Source organism: Hylaeus volcanicus, chromosome 1 (genome assembly GCF_026283585.1).
Source record: "Hylaeus volcanicus isolate JK05 chromosome 1, UHH_iyHylVolc1.0_haploid, whole genome shotgun sequence".
In the NCBI taxonomy this organism is placed as follows: Eukaryota; Metazoa; Arthropoda; class Insecta; order Hymenoptera; family Colletidae; genus Hylaeus; species Hylaeus volcanicus.
The window spans coordinates 32,272,536-32,293,489 of NC_071976.1; the positions used below are offsets into that span (position 1 = coordinate 32,272,536).

Genomic DNA, 20,954 nt, shown 5'->3' on the forward strand with positions numbered 1-20,954 from the left:
TTTCGGATAAAACGGGCTCGTTGAATTCGAAAGTCATGTAAGTTCTGTCCGTGACGCGGCGCTTTCTCGGCTCGTTGATTCCGAAAAACAGAAAGCGTGTTTTCCGTTTTATCCGGTTTATTTCTATCTGCTAGGATTGCGCCGTTGGAATCCCACGACTTTCGGTATCGAGAAGAACGAATTTCTTCCCTCTTAGCAGCTTCGCGCTTTCGTACGAGCTATGCTCGTTTCGCCGCGCCGCAGTCGATCGTTTCTTTCCTTCAGCGTCGCGTCTTCGTCGACTCTACAACCACGTCGGAATAACCGTGTTTCCTATCGTTTTCTCGTGTACGAGACAAGATATCCTGAAGAAAGACGCTGTTAAACCGTGCAACCGTAAAAATTACTTTAATTGTGTTTGGACTAAGCCTCGACCGTCAAACTTCGACACCTCACAGTCTTTGGACGCCGATTTATTAACTTTGCATAGATTGCAAAACGGGAGTGAAAATCGGTGGAGTATGTCAGGAATAACTTTGCGACAATCCGACGAGAGGAATCGTGACAACCTGATATGGAACGCTGTAGAACCATATTAATTTATCGTGACGGCGCGGGCGGGGCGGCGGTATATCGGGATACAGGATCGAGCGATGTCCATTGGCGACACACCGTGTCACAGGATATTCGTACGACACTCGTGTGCTCGCGAATGAATTTTTCGAATGGTCGAGAACGCGATCGGGCACAGATCGCGTATTTCATTTTCGCGCTCGCACGAATCCCACGAATATTGGCGCGAAACGTGTAACGAACGACAGATGGAATTTACCTGGACCGTATAAATATCGGTGAAAATTCCGACTATCCGTGCGCGTACATCGCGAGATATCGAATGCTCGATGAATAAAAGTTGATGAGCGCACGTAAAACGCGCGCGCCTCGGTTTGCAGCTGTGTATTTTTATTCATTACTCCCAACCGTCATGGGGCTGCATTCGAACGAGGAACAAGATGGGCCGCAAAATGAATCCCCGATATCGCTGGTCGTATTAAAGTATCGATCAACATTGCGGCACCGCGCGAAATCCATTAACGTCTTCGTTAGCCAATACGCCCGAGCGTAGCTGCGTTTCATTGGAGATTATCGTCGATAGTTGCTTCAACGTTCGAAGGGATCCGCGTTGCTTGTCAACAAAAGAGTCAGCGATTCGAGAGACTAGCCGGTATGAAAAAATCAGCGATTTAATAATCCGATAGCCGGGCAGGTGATTTTCGAGCGAGCTCGTTAAATGTTAGCCGTGACGCAAATTCTACGTTATACGTAAATTCCACGCGTCGGATAATTTACGTAACCTATTGGCGAAATCCTGATGCCACCGATCAAGGATTATCCCGTGCTGGATCGCTTTGATCTACCGCGTGTAAAATCTTGCACCGTGCGCCGGCAAAAAATCAAGTGGACTCGGATGGAGAGACTTCGTGACAGCAAAATATGCTGCCGGGATTTACGTGCTACTTAAACCCAAGGCAGCTCTTTTTCACTATTTTTCACAGTGTTTCTGAAACTGAACGATTACTTTGAAACTTGATATCGAATGCGAGTGTTAAAGTAAACGCGAGCAACGACAAGAAGATTTGTACTCTTTGCCCCTACTTCCAACTTTCGACTCTTTTCTCTCCAATCCTTATCCTCTTAGCTTTCCTGTTTACCTCGTTATTCCCTTCTAATGTTAACAAACGCTAACAGACTCTCTCGCGCGACTAACAACCAACTAACGAACCAGTGTACTCCTCGACCACGTTACACTCGTAAGCCATAGTACAAGCGTCATACACCACGTTCTTTCCGACGCCCGAAACTCTACTTACTTTCCTGGAATCTCTTCAGATACAATTTACCTAAAGCCCAACCTCGAATCCAAACAACCATTCGACCCTTTTCTACAGCGCTTCTAACGCTTGTTAAATTCACAGCCAACGCAAGCAACGTTCGTTTACATTCCGAGACTCGCGAAGCTCGTTCGTCCCTGCGGTTCGTCGCTTATCGACGATAATCGTTTCTGTAATAGACCTCGCGTTCCGATCGGCAGCCCTCGAATCGGCGAGCAAGCCCGTTCTCGAATCTCTTTTTCAACGCGTTACGATATCGTTGTGGAATTTAATTCGAAGAAAAACCGAAACACGCACCGCCTTCGGTTAATCGGATCGATTCACGAATTCGTCGTCGTCTCTTGGTCGATCGCTAACGAACGCCTATTGTTCCAGGAATCAGGCTCGACAACATGAACTCCAGCGGGGAATCAGGCGGCACGATGACCGAAGACTACGAGGTAACAGGCTGCGGTCCGCCGGAGGAGGAAACAGGTTCGAACTTGCCAGTTTGGGAAGCCGCAGCCGCCTCTCTGACACTGGGCTTCCTCGTTCTGGCGACGGTGTTGGGAAACGCGCTGGTGATCCTCAGCGTGTTCACTTACAGACCGTTGAGAATCGTTCAGAACTTCTTCATCGTTTCTCTCGCGGTGGCGGACCTCGCCGTTGCGATTCTGGTGATGCCTTTCAACGTGGCGTACCTTCTTCTAGGAAAATGGATCTTCGGTATACATCTCTGCAAACTGTGGCTCACCTGCGACGTGTTGTGCTGCACCGCGAGCATTCTGAATCTCTGCGCGATAGCGTTGGACCGGTATTGGGCTATCACGGATCCGATAAACTATGCGCAAAAACGCACCCTGAAGAGAGTTCTAGCGACGATAGCTGGGGTCTGGGTCCTCTCGGGGGCGATCAGCTCGCCGCCGTTGGCGGGTTGGAACGACTGGCCGGAGGAACTCGAGCCGGGAACGCCTTGTCAGCTAACCAGAAGGCAGGGTTACGTGATTTACTCGTCGCTCGGTTCGTTCTTTATACCTCTGCTGCTGATGAGCCTAGTTTACCTCGAGATTTTTCTGGCGACGAGAAGGAGACTCCGAGAGAGGGCCAGGCAGAGCAGATTGGGCGCTGTCCAGTCCACCAGGCATCGCGAGGTCGACGACGCGGAGGAATCCGTCAGCTCGGAGACGAATCATAACGAGAGATCGACGCCCCGTGTTCACGCGAAGCCTTCGTTGATCGACGACGAGCCGACGGAAGTGACGATAGGTGGAGGAGGAAACGCGACCACGTCCTCGAGACGGATGGCCGCCGGCGCTAGCGCTCCTGCCACGACCACCACCGTCTATCAGTTCATCGAGGAAAGACAGAGGATCTCCCTGTCGAAGGAGAGACGAGCCGCGAGAACGCTTGGCGTCATCATGGGCGTATTCGTCGTCTGCTGGCTCCCGTTCTTCCTCATGTACGTCATCGTGCCGTTCTGTCCAGCTTGCTGTCCCTCCGATCGAATGGTCTACTTCATCACGTGGCTCGGTTACGTCAACAGCGCCCTGAATCCACTCATCTACACGATCTTCAATCTCGATTACAGGAGAGCCTTCAGAAGGCTGCTGCGTATTCGCTGAACAGGCCCGACGGGCGTTTTGTTTAGAAACTGTGGGAAACGCCGGTTCCCGTTCTCGTTGCTGTTTTGTTCGTGCCGGCGCGGCGATTCCGACCACGGTAACCGTCTCGATCCGGTCGCGATCGGTCGACGAACGCGATCGCGAGTTTGGTTGACTTCCGAGAACGAAGAACTCGCCCGGATGATCTCTGTATACCGGATACGGTACAATTGGAAACGTAGAAAGCTTCCGCGACGATGCGAAAGTTGCACTCTTCGAGAATGAACCGCGTACCATTCGCATCGTCGCAGAGGCTAGAGGCCTACGTAGCATCGAGCGCACAGATATCAGCGGGGACTAGTCGATCCACGGTCCCACGAGGCCAGTTCCTTTTCGACTCGAGAAACCATCGAGGCGACCTTCGATCGCGCGGACGTCCGTCGACGAAATTACGAGGAAACGACATCCCGGAAATTTCAATGGAACGAGTTGTGCGTCGACGCGTATTTTCTCGGAAACTACGAGGGAATTGGACAACCCGCGTCGAGAGGGAACTAAACCGAAGAGATTCGACGAGCGTGTCACGCGTGTAGACTTCCGATGAATTTTAATGACGCGATCCTCGGGTTCGTTTCTTCGGTAGCAACGATAACGAGAAAAAACTAGGTACGAATTCGCGTCGCGTTAAAGATCAACCCTTTACGGTCAGCGAGCACCGTACAGAGATACAGGTAGTGGTAGTTACAATCTCCGCGTACCTCAAAAAAAAAAAAAAAAAGCGCAGAGCTGCCTGCTACATCACGGGAACACGACGGGAGCGATCACGACGAAACATGGAGCGTTCGTTACCACGCAAAATTATTCTTGAGATGGGATGTTGCAAAGCTCGCGGTATACGCTCGCGCGTATATCGAATTATCGATCCAATTCGATCCGTCTTTGATACTCTTCCAGGACGAATAGAAATTTCATTAATCTCCGAGGCATCAAATAAAACAAGAAACCCGGCGCATCGCGAAACGCTGAAATAATCTCTGCATTCGAACCGAGTTCCGAACAAGTTGCAGTCTCCATAAACACGCTACTTTACGTTTGTATCCGATTAAGGCAACAACGTCGCGATCCAGAGATCGCCAACTTACGGAAGACGCTCCTTATGTGTCCCATACGGTGTCGGCTGACCGCAAACGGTTAACTGCTGAAACAGTGTGCGCGATAGTCCAATTTCGCAGTAGCAGTCACCGGGTGTAGACCGTCGTGGGTCGTTTCATTAAAGTTGCTCCATTAATCCTCCGAAGTGACCGGAGGAAACAAGCACGCGGATAGGGGATCTCAAGGAAATGAAGTCACAGGCTGGATCGTCCAGCAGCCACTGGGTCGTTCTGTTTTCTCCGCTGATCTTACCTCGGCAATCTTACATGTTGTTTCGCTCCGGTTAAGCGACGTAAGCGCAAACGCTGACCGATGGATTCGATCGGCGGACGGTCGTTCGAGTGCGCGCCATCGAGGAACGATGGATCTCGATTCTGCGCGTTCGATGGACGCGATTGAATCATCGTACGGCATGGAAACTCGAGCATGGTATCGAGTCGATCGTTCCATTTTCCAAGAAACCCCGTGAAATAACGGTCATGCGAGAAAAGCTATTCAACGCGACGGAAATATACGCTATCGAATTTTTCAACGTTCCTCCCATTGAATGTCGGTATTTCGTTATCTCTTGGAACAGCAAAGGTCGCAAATATAAATACGATAGTTCTTCAGATTCGGTGGGAGAAAAGTTTCGTTCGAACGTGTATCCAAGAATTGTAAAAGAAACGGTCGAGGATCGCGCGAGTCGTGGAACGATCGAAAAACGAAACGTTTCACGGAGGAAAACGCGAGACGCCAAAGATTCTTTTCGCAGCGTCTCGGTATAAACAGAGCACGTCACGTTTACGGATAGGAATTTTCTACGAAATCGACCAAGACTCCAGTTAAGACGTTCAGAAGGTAGACTTACGTATCCTAGATATGCGCACGTATTGTATCGTACCTAGCTAAGTTCGTGCCATAGGTGGATACACACGTTCGACATTCTCTCTCGTCTTTTAATGGCAGAAAATGAGCGGGGATTTATTCGCGGAACAATGGGGATGGTTACCCTCCTCCCGATAGCCGATGATCGTTCCCTCGAGTAGCCCTTGTGAAAGAACGTTTTATTTGAAGTCGACTACTTGCTTCCTTGACGCTCGACCTTCGTTTCTTCGAAGAATCGTATGGTCGGAGTGCCGCTGAAATGTCACGATCCACGGTCGCGGACAGAAAATTGAAAGACCCGCTACGTAATCGAGTCAAGGTTGCTTCTTTGACGAGTCCGACGCTGTTCAGAATTCCATTTGCGCATAGGAAAGTATCGGGCGCGTGAATCCTTCGTAATTTCGTTCTCTATTTTTCGAGCTTAGTCTTCGAGGATCGAACTGGCTCGAAGCGGAATTATTTCCCGTGTAACGCGGGGACGTGCGTACCCTGCTTTGCTCTAATTACGCGCAAAACGGCAACGTTAATTGTCGTCGATTTCAGCGTCGAGAAGTAGTCAATTTCAAAGAGCTTGCGAGGAATTTTCTCGAGAGAGAACGTTGATCCCCTCTCGAGGAGCGAAAGGTAGCGTTCAATTTTTCTTAGCAACGATAACGAGCGAGGTTTCGCGTATCTTAAACCCGCGGTAGGCGTATCTACCCATTCATTATCAATCGCAAGTATTATGGTTGTGAATATTAATAACAAAGAAATCCAAAGCGCTAAAGAAAGCACTGTAAACAGAAAAAAAAAAAACGTCGTTCGTCGTTGACGAGGACGTTGACGTCTCGGCGACGAGTGCGCGTGCACACACATACATACGAGCGCTGTGCGACGCATACGCGAAAACACACACACACACACACGTACAAATATATATAAACACCGATAAACGAAAACGAAAGAAGGACGATGCGGTGGTTTGCATGTACTCTGTATAAAATTATATTTAAGTCGCCTCCAGTCTTCTTTCCATTGACACGCAGCTATACCGACACGTGCACACGAATCGCGCACTGGACGGATGTATTCCACGCGAACGGAATACAAAGTTCGCTTCTCTGCGCTTCGAGCTATGCATCGCCGTTGAGAAGAAATCGCGACGTTTTTATTCCCCAGTTTAAAGAAATGTCTTTTCAATTTGTACGAATACCCGATTAAAACGGGCTCGCCGCTCGTGTCAATTTGTTAACGGAACACCGGGGGCGATGCGATACGTCTGACGGAACGCGTACTCGATCATCGATGCGCTCGTTTATTTCTTTATCGATGCACGATTGAAGCGCACGGAGTCGAATTAAACGAGTCGTTACCGATTAACGAGGGAACAGGTGATACGTTTGCCGTCCCCTCGAGTGCCGCGCCAAATCGAATAAAAGCAAGGGAAAGCAACCGGATAAAAAAAAGAACGAAAAAGAAAAAAAAAAGAAGAGAAACGGTAAAAGAAAAACGAGAGGGCATTCATGGAAAGCGTCGTGCGTGGTAACGCGTACGCGGAGATCGTGTTTGGAAAAGATGATATTTAAAACTCGACCTCGTCACCAGGGCACTCTATAATAAGGTTGTGATAAGGTTGTGAGAACACGTTCGTAGCCGTGCTACGAACAACACAAGATTTTTAATTATTAGGATAGACAAATGAACATCACTTTATTCGTGACACTGTCCAAAACCTCGGCACGAATTCCTATCCAAGAGGGAATTAAACGCGACGCTTGAATAGTTTCAATTGGACGTTGAAGCGGACCTCCGGGGACCCCGCGTTTCTTTCAATCCCTTACAAAAATTTCCACCCCGTTCGGCTCCCGTCTTTCTCGTTCACCGATTGTCGCGTCGACAAGGCTTCCGTCGTTCCATTCCGTTCTCGTCTTTAAAAAGGGAAACTTTGTCCGTTCCTTTTACGACGGCAAACTGTGTTAAAGCGGCAGTGAATATTACCCGGGCTAGCTCGGATTGAAGCCAGACTTTACGTTCGTCCGAAGTGCTCGTAAAACGAGACCGACGTCGCCTTCCTCCTCCTAAGCTCGCGAACGACGGGTCAGACCGTCCGATTAGCGCGATTTTACTTCGTTACGCGTTTTACGGTAATTTTTATCGCTTTCGTACTCTGAAAAGCGAAACGGACGTGAACTGTTTCGCGATTAAAGCGAAGCGATTAGTCACCGCTTGGATATCTGCCAAGTGAGTTTCGCGCGCATTTCAAGAATTTTTTGTTCCTCCCCGGACCTCGAAAAAGCACAGCTTCGAGCCAAGCCCTTTCGAATGCTACCTAATTTAACTACTTTAACGCATTCGCGAAATCGGCGAGACTGCGCGAGTAATTGTCTGGAAACGAAATTTTAGTCTCGTGGAAATGTTCGCGTGTATCGACCGAAATATATAGGACCGAAAGGGTTAATCGAAGCTCGACGAATTTTGCGGTATACTCGAAGAGTTCGCGATCGCGTCGCGTTCCTCGCATCCGGAATGGACGTTGGAATCATTTTTCGGGACGACTTGTCCCGTCGCTCCTTTTTTCGTCGAGTAATGTGCCAAAAAATAAAGTTTCGCAGAGTTTTCGACAACACTCGTTCCAACGAAAAGCACGTTATCCGGCGACCAGCCGAATGATCCGAGTACGGTTCGACCCGAAACGAATTTTATTTTCACGGAAGAACGCGTTCCACGGCTGCTTCCACCCACGAGCCTCGAGCAGGTTCGTTCACAAAAAAGTTTTTTTTTCGCGTGTGCACGACAGCACGGACGTACAACCCGAGAAATTAGAGTAATTACGTTGCACGGAGCAATTAAGAAGTTTTCAAAAGACGCGTTCTCGTATCAACCGGCCCGTTTCCGCTCGCTTCCATCCGGTGTCTTGGCAGTTCATAGTGGTACGTCTTTCTTCCTATTAATTCCGCTTGCGATATTTTCCCTCGTACCGGCACACGGTAGCTCGAATTAACATCAAACCCTCGAGCGCTATGTCCGTCGATCTCTTCGATCTTGAACATCTTCCATGATACACCCGAAAATTCTATCGTCGAATCAAAATTAATCCGCACCACAGGCGATTCCTCTTTCCTCCTCTAACTTCATCTCGTTTCCCAGATACGTGACGCGAGTCTCGAAACATCCTGGACCAACGTTGAAGTACTCACGAGTCACTCCATGTTCGCGTCTTGTAATAACCATTGTTACCAGTGGTCTTCTTTACGTACAAAACGTAGTTCCTTGGGTTCACGTCGGTTCGTTTGAGCATCAAGGAAACCGGAATAATATCCTTACTCGGCATCGCCTTGCATATATTAACGCGGCACGGTTAATTATATCAAAACACCGCGTTCGTCTCGAAACAACGAGGTCGAGCTTCAACGTTCCCGCCACTCTCGAAGTTAACCGGTTTACTCTTGGATAGGAAGTTCGGAAGTGCGTAGATATATTATTGTACTACGTTATATATAACATTAAACACTACATCACTTATACATTCGTATCAGCAGGTTGATTTTGCGAGAAACATTTCGCGGATCGAAGCGCAGAAATTTTCAAACTTTTCTATATCTCGTCTGTCCACCCCTCGTTTTAACGACGTTACGCCTCGTAATCTTGATCGTTGTAAAATATTTTTCTTGAATTATTTTTGCGAATCGATTCGTGAATTCGCGCGACGATCTCATATAAATTATTACGTGATTGGGCCTGGTCGCCCGATCGAGAGAAACACTACGCTAGATACGTATAACGTATACATAAATAAATAAATAAAAAATAATATACATATATATATGTATATGTATTATATGTATTATATGTATACATATATATGTATATATACACATCTAGTTATTAAACTAATACTCCATTGGTTGTGATTTACAAGTACAGCAATACAGGGGCTCGAGTCTTGCGACTTAAATCGCGCACGGAGCATCCCTCTCCAATGAATTTATTAACGTAATCATTCTTCTCGCTGTATGAATTTTCGGGAACATATAACATCGGGTTCAATTTTGAAAAATCTGAAGAAAAAATCGTTTAAGTTCGGAGATCGATCGAGTCGCTTCTATTGTTGGAGCATCCCAAGAGTTTCGGCACACGTTAAGAATTGTAAACGTCGTAAAGAAAATATTTTTAAGCGCTTCCGTTTGTCTGTAGTTATCGAATTACAATAAAATTTCGGAAGATGAAGGTTAAAGGGTATGCTTTGTTTGTAAACTTGCCAACAATTTTCCGACGATGTTGCGAGACATTTGCATCGATCTGCATCCAAGTATCGCTGAACATCGCACGTCGATGGTGTACATTGAATCACCGGAATAAACATATTTTCATTGGAGTTTTCAGTGTTAATTAAATTCGCCACGGGAACGCAGTGGCTCGCGAATAAAATCGCTGACGAAGTTATCGCGCGGGGCGCGCTCGCGTGTGAAACTTTCGATTTTTGTCGCGGCACTATTCGTTTTCCTTGTCACTTGGTAACGCACTTTGGGTACATATTTATTTACGTTCCTCTTTCTCTTCTTGCAAAACGATCGATCGCGACTAAGAGAAAGTATCCTGGAACGAGAAAAAGCGGAAACGAGGAATAGAGAAAGGAAATGCTTCGGTCGCGTTTCAGGGACGCGGTCTATCGATTATTCGTGAACGCCCGTCGCTCGAGCGTGTAAATATCGAAATAAATTAATGAACGGAAAATAAAACGATCGGTGTAGACGTACGGATAGCGTGTTGAAGTTCTTTCCCATCACTCGACGTCTCGAATCCTCTCCGTGGAGAGATTTCACGCCGCAACCGGCACTTTACCGCAATTTTACTCGAACTCGCGAGCTCGAGAGTGCGCTTCTAGTTCGTCGCACGCGATGCTGAATCGTCGACAAATTGTCCGTCGGAATTACAGGGCCCTTCGTTTTATCGCGCCGGTTTCCTCGATGACTCGCGTTTGCCTTTGAAACCGGAAATAAAAGCGACTGAAACCCACCACGTGGCTCGAGCTTGTCGCTAATGCAACCTACTGAGGGTTATTGGGTAAACAGGTACACGATAATCGATCCTACTTGTGCTACGTGTATGACACATTTTCCATATCCTCCACCCTTTGGAGAGAATCGTACCACTCCTATCGCTTGCAAGAACCAGTTTGCGAGCGTACAAGGAGGTACCTTACGTACAAGTTATATTTGCAAGTTTATATGCCAAACCCAGAGCAATAAGAGCGGGAGAAGTTCTCCTCGACAAGGCAAGAGACGAAATGGATTCTTTTGACAGGTCAATCAGAGTAGAATCGAACTTTACGACGCATAACTAGATTTACCAAATTCAATTAAAACGTATACCAAACGCGCACCTGAGACCATAACTCGCGCGAATGACTTTCAGCCAGGAGCAGATGCGCCCGCAGCACCCAAAGGAATAAATTACACAATTAAATTGATTAATATCGATCGAGTATTCGTTTCAATTAAACAATTTTAATATATATACTTTTGCCGTAACGCGCAACGACGGAATACCCGTGGCATTGGCGGTGGCAGTCATCTTGTCCAGGAATGTTTGATTAATCAGCGGTGTCATTTTGTTACTGTCGTACCGAACAATTCATCGATTCGACTCGCGCCACTCTGTCCGACATGGAAATCCCGTCAAATTTAATTCCGCTAATTCTCTTCGTTTCGTTTGCGTACGCACGGTGTTCCTTTTAACGAGGGCACAGGGACGCGCAAATTTGGATCGCGAAAGGAAAAATTTTCAACGCGGACATCAATATTTGTAACGTTCAAATAAGTCCGACGACGAGTTTATTTTGCTTGTTTATTCCTCTTTATTTTCTACCGTTCCGATGGGAATTCTCCTCTCTTAAAGCCGACTGTGATGTACTCTTTTTTTTTTTTTTTTTTTTTTTACGCGATCGTCGCGGTTTATTTTTATACACCCGGTCATCGCGGCTCGCGGACGCGCAGAAAGTAATGTCGAGAAAGAAGGAAAACGCGGACGACCGCGTTTAATTCAATGAAAAATACATGAGTGCCCTCGGAGGAACTTCGTTATCGAGGTAAGTTATAAAATCGGTGGGAACGAGAGTGCCTTTTAATGTAACCAAATAATGTTTTATACATCGCGACGCGTTATCTTTTGCAACTTTTTCATCGGTAGCTCGGATGTGGTGGGATTAGTGTAATCGCATATGGAATGTCGCACGGTTTTTATAGAGTAATTCGTTATTTCGTAACGGCACGGTAGGTACGATTCGCGGGACGTTTGGAAGAGAGAGAGAGAGAGAGAGAGAGAGAGAGAGAGAGAGAGAGAGAGAATAATGGAACCGTGATGGAACATTCGTGAAATTACTTTGGATCATTATGAGTTAATAACCGTACAATTTCAACAGAGGCAATCGGGCCAGAGTGGCAACGTGTGCCGTGTGCTCTTTTTGATCCGTGGGTAAATCCCGCTGAACTCTTTTACCTTGTAAACTTTCAACGAGTTGTTCGTTTAATGCGAGCAAAATATTTTCGCATTTAAAATGTAAAAACACGCTTTAAACGGCACATAGTGTACAATAATTCTTTTCCCTATGATTTTGCGTTTAATCGTATGGATATTCATACGCCCTACCTTTTGGCCCCGGTGACAAAAGATGGAAACACGAGTACGTAACAGATAACGGGTGGCTTAACAATCCAGCAAAATGTAGCGTGATTCGAAACGATTACGTGCACTTATATTAATCCATGCGAAGAAATGAAAGTCCGTATTACGTACAAAGGCCATCGCCGCGGAGTTAACAGTTCTCGACAAAACAGCTCGTAACACTTCGCGTACTTCACCCAGCGCAGCGTGGCACCTTACAATTCAGAACTAATGAAAACAGTCCAACCATGCACGAGGCAGTTAAGCGAAGGGCAAAAAAGCTTCTTTCTAGAAGGTTAATCGCTCCGGTTAAAGGCTATAGTCGAGTTCAAGTCGAATGGCTGTCCAAAACCGATTCCCCTCTAACCTTTATTCCACGACAGCTCGGCTTTCGGTTCAAAAGATAGAGACCGTTTACCTATTAAATTCGGCGAAGAGAGGGGCTAAAGTTATGAAATAACTAAACGGTATAGCGGGAATAGTTCTCTCGGTGGCCTCGAGCGGTTAATTAATTTTGGTCCAATTGTACCAGATATCGGAACAATAGGTCCACCTCGAAGTAATTCTTAACCATCCCTGATCATTAATTTTTCATAACTTTTGCCAGTGGAATCCATTGTACCTATCCACTGAAATCACAGTTCCGAGATAACACGTGCAGTTTGTTCTCCGCTCGCGATCCTCGAGTAAGTTTCGTCGATTTCTCTGGAAAAACGTGGACAAAGTAGTCGTACGGTAATTGGTGGCCAACTTTGCTCCAATACATAAAATGTTAACCCGTCCACAGCGACAAGGAGTCGGTTTTGAACGAACGGCTGATTTCGCTTTGACCGTAGTTCTCAAAGGGCAAAGTAAAGTGGCTGGTTATTGGAAGAGAATTTTAGGAACGGTGAATTAGCGAAATTTATAGGTAATGGTAGAATTGCGGGGAAACGGTCGCATGATTAGGTGGAGCGATGCACGTGAGGCGCGGATCGCGACTCATTAATTCCTACCATTAGGCATCGATTCTCGAGCACCACGCGAACCGGACGAACGTGCAAATCGCGATAGGGACAGCCGCCGCACTTTTCTGTTCCCGGTTTCTCGCGCTGCAGTTTCCGTAATGAAACTTTCCCCCGAGATCTAGATAGGTGCGTGACTGTTCTTTCATTTTCGTTCGCGCACCCGAGCGGACGCTTTAATGCCCATTGAAAATACGTGCGCGCGTACGATTTCGTACGGCTTTCTCCCTCGCGACACGGCGACCCCTTTTCCGACCCTTTTCTTCGAACCACCGATTCATCTTAAACGACCGTTAAAAACAGCTCGGAAAATACGAACTCGGGATATTCGCGTGAATTTTCTACAGAGTTAACGCACTGTGCCCTGGGTAATTTCAAAATCGTAAACGCGTAGTTAAGGAATTTGTTCGGCACCAGCGATAACCGATTCGTTCAATTCTCGAATGAACGTATCGCGTCGTGTCGTAGATGGTATCGCTTCGAATTGATAACGGACTGATATTCGTTAAGCCAACAATCACCGCGTAATACAATTTTATTGCGATCATTCGACGTGAACGTATTTGATAGATGAACGTCGAACGATTTCTCACGGACGAATTTAGAAATGCAAAACTTGACGGTCCCTGTTGCGATGGAAACATCGGAAAACCGATTTGTTCCGGTGTACATATTCGAGGACATCGGTGTTCTTATCGACGCTACGGTACTTGAAGTGATGTACCATACTTGTGATGTACCAAGTGAAGTACTTGGAGTAGATCGTGAAAAGTATCGTAGTAAACGTAGCAAAAGAGGTGCAGCCAAAAGCTAACATTTATTTACCATTTTCGAGTGAAATATTATTCTGCTGAAAATCTATAGATTTATAATATATATTTACAGTAGTCCGTTTGCAGGAACGTAGGTTGAGTTGGCAAAATGATAATGAGAGGGCGTAAAGCGAACTCGAAATTGGTGCCGCGGTGCCATTATGGCGATTTGGAAACTCAAAGCATTGAATTATTAGCAAGTGGTATTATTAAATACTTAGAATTCACGCGTCTCTGTGGTCGAGTACCAAGAATGTTCGGTTGGAAAATTACGCTTCCCCAATGCTCGTGTCGCCACGCCAGCACAGTCGACGGTAGTTTGCATTTCGATCGCACATTTTCCGCGCCGCCTGTAATGGTTCGAGCACGAAATAATTGTGGGTGCATCGAAGATTGCCTGAAACGGATGTTCGATCGTTCTCGATGCGTTTACTGCCGCTACAAAATTTTCCGTAAGAACGGGGAACATAATTGTCGACGGTAATCCAATCGGGTTGGCGCACAAGTAACGACCGTAAAGCGTTACGTGTCATTCGAAAGAAAATTTTCTCTAGAAGACAGCGTCCTCAGATTTTACAATAAAAATTGCGTTGTCGTTATATTTAAAAGGAAACATTCGATTTTTGATAAGCAGCGCGTTGGAGCGCAATTTCCTTTCGTTGAAACATTCTTGGGGGTTGATAACACGCTCGCAAATGAGATCAGCCCTCGACGAGCTTGGCCATTTTAATTTTTTTATTACGTTGCGAAATCGTTGTTGCGATCTTTATGCGTCTCGCCGGAGATTTGATAGCGCCGTTTCCAACGGAGAAACGGATATGCAAACGTTCGAAAATAAATTACCGATAATAATAGTCTTTATTTCCATAATTGTAACTGAGAATAAGCATGCTACGATCGTACTTGATATTCGCTGCGATATTAGATTCCACGTCCGCCGTAGTTTCTGCTGAAATTATGCAATTTCGCGAATCATTTCGATAAGGGAGGACCCGGAATTTCACGGCTGCGCTCGAGCTGAGATCGAGCTTTTCGTACATGGACTTTGATAAGGTAGAATTTACAGTTTTACATCGATGCGTTCACCAATTTCTTGCAGACTGTTATCTCGCTTTTGTAAAAATAATGAAAGAATTTTATAGTTTACTTGCGTTTTAAACCTCGCGTTTAATTATGCAAACGAAAATCCACGTCACTAATGGGAATGGCTCGTGGATTTTTTATTCTTACGCGTATATGCAAAACTATTCGCGTTCCCTGGCGGAAACTTCCAGGTTTCGGGCGAACTCGAAGCGAGAATATTCAAACGGCTTTTAAATGTATTAGAGCGGACGTGGCTGGCCCGCGATGTTTCATTAAACGGTTGCTTTTGTTTACAACGCATGCTTGTACGCAAAGCATTCCTTAAATTTCTAAACGGAATAATGAAAGTTTAACTAAACGCCATGACCGCTGGGAAATTTTCATATTTGGTACAAGTACGTAGCAGGTTCCACCGATGTCTTCCAATCGTGTTTACACACGCACACCCATTTCCATTATATTCGGCGTTGTATCGTACCGTTGTGTGTTTTCATCGCCGCTTTACGTGGCTCGAAGCGTTAGTTTCCAGCTCCGCGACGTCGATCGAGTGGCTATCGATTAAAGGAATTACGTATTTCGCGATTCCAGGTGCTCTCTGCGTCGAGCTGAAATTCAAGGTCGAAGTGATTCCAATTAATTGAACGATCTCAATTGAAGCAAGAGCGCTATTAATTGGAATATTTTAGTCGGTTGAAATAGGGTAGTTCAATCTCGCGTACAGTCGCAGGCGTCGAAAATATTCGCCACGCAAATTGTGCTTTTAGGGGATACGCGACGCGCAGAATCGGTCAAATCGAAAATAATTCGAAAATAAGGGGATATATACACTCGCGTAAATAACATGGAATAATATATTTAGTAAACTCAACGTTTTAGTCGTTCAACTTTTCGGTAAAGTAATCATAATATACAGGGTGGAGCAATGATTATTAGTATCTCAGATATCTTCGAAACTTGTGGTTTATAAGGATAATGCGATAAAGGAATCAGGAATGATACATCGGAAAATCGAAAATATATTTTTCATTTTTGTACGCGGCACGACACGACGGTTCCTCGCCAAGGACGCCGTTTTCGTATCCGACGTCGGTCGTCTCTCGGCTGACGAGCTCCGAATAGACGCACAGAACACCGCCGTAGACAATATCGTACGCTGAGAAAATCGAAGCGTGGGAAACGAACAAACGTATCTATACACGCGCATGTCAAGGTGCCCCAATTTGCGTGCGAGTACGTGGAAAAAGCTTGCCGGTGATTTACAATACAACGCCTAACTATAGTGCCCGGCATTGTTGAGAAGGAAATATGTACTTTGCTCAAAGGAGGGAAAGGAAAAGAGAGACCGAGATAATACGCGAAATGGCGACAGGGAAAAAAAGCAGAGGGTAAGCTTTGAATGTGCCATTCCCGCGGCAACCAGTATAGAAACATAAACGAGCCTGAGGATCAGCCCTCGCCAAGATTTACAGTCGAACGACTTCCGTTGAGGCATCGAAACTTTCCCGCGAACGCGGCGGCTTTCGCTGGGAGTCCACAAAACTTGCCGCCACGATCTACTTGGTTTTTAATCGAACATTGGATATACCACGGTAATTGTACCTGTAATACATAATCGAATCTTTGACGTGCTCTAACCTTACGGAGCAGAGATCTCGCCAACTTTCACCTTGGATCGTGCTCTCGCCAAGGTGCGATGTTTTTATATTTTGCAAATCAAACCTGTGAAAGTGTTAAAGCAAATTCACTGCAAAGACTCCATTTCGCAACCATCCGATACAGCGTCGTCGATATCGTTTCTTCGGTAAAGGTGCGACGATCAAAGAGAATACAATCACCGTTCGAATATGATTTGACTTTTTAACCATGCACCGATGGCACCGTTAATTAACAAATTTAACGCCTCGGACGGTGTTGCGTTTACCAGTTTGCCGTATCCGATTTGCTTGTCGCGTTGCAATTAAAGTTCGCTCGCCGGATAAACGGTGGTCACATTTTAGTCTTCCCGAGCTTCTCGCCATAATCCAATTTCCGAGTGGTCCGATGGTTTTTCGGGCTATTAATCGCAAGCCGCGATCTCGCTCTCTCGCTCTCTCGCCCACGGATATAGCGATATTTCGGCGGAAAAACAGTAACGCGCCAGCCTGGCTCGAGGTGAGTCCAGTCGTGCACGGTGAACGATAAATTTATGTCGTTAATTCTCCGACAAAGCCAAATTGGTCTGCCTTTGTTGCCCGGCTGCCAACGGCAATAAATTTACGATTTCGATATCGGCCCCGCTAAAAGGTTACCAACGAATTAATAATTGGCCAATCAATATAGGTATCGGTTCTGGGTTCAAGCCCGATGAGACTCGTAATTATATCGCGCGTAACGCGAACCTTGCTCTCTTATTTCGTTAAAGATTCAAAGGCTCTTGATTGTCCAATTACCGGAGACATCGGCCCGACTCGATACGAAATTGGAAATACGATTTCGCGATCAGATATCGATCCCGTCGGGTCTCTAATAAAACTTGGATGTTAGACTTTCTTCTCGGGATGTTCGCGTGCTCGTGCAGATACGATAAAACATTCGGCCTAGGAAGTTTGCGCATTCGCATCGAAAAGAACGCATTCATACCCAGCGCCGCGTTACGTCCTTTTTTATGGTACATCGTACGAGAACGCGTCCGTATTCGTCAAAGCTTTCTTGGGACCGTAGGAGCTGTCCGAATCGGATTTATCTATCCGTTCGTCGTCGCATTAATTACCGAAAACCGTGGCAACGGGCTTAGCCGAGGAAATTTATGGCATTGCGCTGCCGTTAGCGATTGCGATCAGAGTTACATGTATAATGCCCGTCCGTAGTTAGGAAGATTAATAACGCCTTAACTGCGAAATTCGCCATCCAAAGTTCTGCGCGAATCGCAGGAATTTCTTCGGTATCCTGGCATCAAGTGTGCGGATGAACTCGAACCGGTTACTCCGGACCTTGTCATTTGTAGTTCCATGTCAGGAGTACACACCAACGTTCTGTGTAAATCAGACGGAACAATCAAAATCTCCCGCGAGATTAAGGAGTTGCGCTTGATATTGCGCTGCGAGTAGAACGAGTCTGCGCGTGGTCGGACAGCGATCCTATTCTAGTTACGATTAGAGACGCGTCCCTTTCGTCGACTAGAAAACGAGAATCAAGAAAAGCCATTCGTGAACCGATACGCGTATGCTCTCGATCCTTTGTTGATACTAATTTTATGGTTATTTAAACAATTATATATGACAACTGAAATATTATTTCTATTATATGGTAGACAATGATTACTTTGGAACAGCTCCACGGTGTTCTGTCTTTTCGTAAAATTACAGAACTGAGAAGGAATGCATAAAAATAAGAAATGAGCAGTGGAATGGGTACGGTATATCGAGCGGTAACGGGAATCGCTCCACCGTACGTCATGTACAATACCACGACTGGTAGTTTTTACGGATATTGCATCGATCTACTAAACGATATTGGATCGCTAGCGGGTTTCGATTACACCATCAGAGAAGCGTACGATGAACATTACGGGCACAGAGATCCGCGCAATGGCAGGTGGAACGGCATGGTTGATGAACTAATAAAGAATATATCAGACATCGCTGTGGGACCGATATGGATCACGTCTGACAGGGCGCAGGTGAAAATATCGATTGTCGAGTAGCTAGTGAAAATTAGTTTTGTTAAGTTTCGTCTTAATTACACAACGGAACGCTAAATTAAATATTATACGAGCGCTTTGGCGTTACTTGAACTTTAAACAGAGCGATTCCGCCCTTAACGTTCGGGTTACCTAATTCTACAATTCGAATAAAATCTTTCCCACTCGAGTTTTCGCGAAACAATGGAACCCGCGCATTTTTCAGGTAGTGGACTTCACCGTCCCGTATCAGGGACCAAGCGGCTTCGCGATAATGATGCTAAAGAGAAAGAGGCAGATCCCGTTCCTTCGTTTCTTAATGATCCTGGAGATTGAAGTCTGGCTGAGTTTCGCGTTCGCTTTCTTCTTAACGATACTTCTGTTATTTATCTTGGAAAAGTACTCGCCCTTTAGCTACCGTAACAATCAACAGAAATATCGAAACGAGCCGGACGATCGATTCTCCTCCTTGAAAGAGTGCTTGTGGTTCGCATTCGCCTCGCTCACTCCCCAAGGAGGAGGGGACATCCCTAAAAATTTATCTGGGAAACTGGCAGCGGCGATCTGGTGGCTCTTCAGCTTCGTCATCGTCGCCGCGTACACGGCCAATCTCGCGGCTTACGAGACGCTCGAAAGATTGGAGAGGAGCATCGACTCCATGGACGATCTTACGAAACAGTATCGAGTTCGTTATTCCACCTTGGCCAATTCTTCCACGTTCAGATACTTCCATGGAATGAAAGAAGCGGAGGACATGCTTTACCAGTGAGTCGTTTCTGCTTACTTATTAATACCGACCTAACTTGCAACCGACGACAAAGTCCACGCACTCGTATCTACCCGTTGAATATTCGTGATCCATAAATGAATGCATCTACGTGCATGCACGCGATCGAAGCGAAGCTTACAAGAGTGAAAATTGTTTGAACAGGATGTGGAGACAAATGACTCTAGATGAAAATACACCCGAGTGGAACAGATCCAAGTACGCCGTTTGGGATTATCCCTTGGAAGACAAGTTCACCAAGATGTATTACGCTATGGATGAAGTGGGATTTGTTCCTAGCGTGGAGCAAGCCGTGAAGATGGTACGGAATGTAAACCGCACTTACGAGTTCGCTTTTATAGCGGAAGCTATGACCATAAAATATCTGATGCTGACGAGCTGCGACTTCAGACAGGTCGGCTATGAATTCAGCAAGAAACCGTTCGCCTTCGCCGTGCGGAAAGATTCCCCGTTGAAGAAGAAAATTGACGATGCGTGAGTGTCGAACCAGATATCCCGCGAGAATCGTTTCTCGAACGTAATTGAATTTCGCTCGTAGCGACTACTGTGTGCCTTTCTTTGGAGGCTCCGATAAAGTAAAATGCAATGTTCACGCGCGTCGATTAACGTTTATTTAAAGGATCGCGTATTTGGCGATGAAGAGAAAATTAAACGACTTGGAAAAAAAATGGTGGGACGAGAACCCTATCAGGGCGAATTGCCCGGCCGATAAGGACTTCAACGCGGGATTCGGGCTCGACGATTTAGCAGCTGTGTTCTTGCTAATTCTCGTCGGCGTATTGCTCGCGATTTTGACATTGTGCCTTGAGTACTTGTGGCATTTCTATGGACCACGACAAAATAAAAAAGTCCGTCTGTTTGCGAGGATGTTATCGACCCATGAAAAATCGAAAATGGGAGGAAAATCAAGGAAGTAACAGCTGGTTCACGTTTTTTCTATTTCCACGGGTAACTATCATTAAACATTTTTCTTTTTTAACGATAATAGGGAAGAATATCAAAACAAATGCGAATTTAATAAGCGACGAGAAAAACGTACACGTTCTCTTCGCTTATATGTATTAAACACCGTTAAACAAGCGTGATATTTCACGTATATTTCACGTTAAACACTTATCATTGATATCGGTCCTTTCAGATCTTTTATCGCGGCTGGATCCGTTGAAATCCTCCGAACAGATTCAACTCAAACACGATTCCATTAGGAAAAGGGTAGTAGCTCGATCAAACAAATCCCACCGACAAAGAGCTTACGTAGAAAGTCAAGAGATACACGAGAGGGCACCGATCGTATCAAATGTATATTCAATTCGATTTGCTACTAACGAATGGACGTTTACTTTGTTTTGCTAAATCGCTATCGCAAATCACGTCGCGTCGATTCAAAGTGTTTGACTTTTCGCCGTGAACTTCGATCTTAAAACGAGCTCTCGACCTTTCGCTTTGAAGTGTTAATTCGCACCTCTGGCAACATCAAATTTGCTCGGAGATTCATCGA

General features: G+C 45.9%; 2 protein-coding genes across 2 annotated transcripts in view; both read left to right on the plus strand.

Moving 5' to 3' along the window:
- Positions 1 to 9,824, plus strand: part of LOC128875866 (tyramine receptor 1) — a 40,702-nt gene extending 30,878 nt beyond the window's left edge. Inside the window, exon 2 of the mRNA XM_054121817.1 lies at positions 2,247 to 9,824. Within this exon, the coding sequence (XP_053977792.1) occupies positions 2,264 to 3,472 (1,209 nt within the window). The 5' untranslated portion in view covers positions 2,247 to 2,263 and the 3' untranslated portion in view covers positions 3,473 to 9,824. The remainder of the gene's footprint in view (positions 1 to 2,246) is intronic.
- Positions 9,825 to 18,384: 8,560 nt separating this feature from the next.
- LOC128876563 (ionotropic receptor 25a-like) lies at positions 18,385 to 20,373 on the plus strand. Its single transcript, XM_054123035.1, has 4 exons — positions 18,385 to 18,669; positions 18,896 to 19,434; positions 19,601 to 19,930; positions 20,076 to 20,373. Exons 1-4 carry the CDS (start codon positions 18,385 to 18,387, stop codon positions 20,371 to 20,373), a joined length of 1,452 nt encoding a protein of 483 aa, XP_053979010.1.
- The last annotated feature ends 581 nt before the right edge of the window (positions 20,374 to 20,954 follow it).

What these genes read in the sequence shown, in the direction of transcription:
- LOC128876563 (XM_054123035.1), top strand. Translation starts at nt 18,385, where the DNA reads ATGAGCAGTGGAATGGGTACGGTATATCGAGCGGTAACGGGAATCGCT. An exon ending in GCGGAGGACATGCTTTACCA is followed by an intron (nt 19,435 to 19,600) that starts GTGAGTCGTTTC and finishes TTGTTTGAACAG; the next exon opens with GATGTGGAGACAAATGACTC. An exon ending in AAGAAGAAAATTGACGATGC is followed by an intron (nt 19,931 to 20,075) that starts GTGAGTGTCGAA and finishes GTTTATTTAAAG; the next exon opens with GATCGCGTATTTGGCGATGA.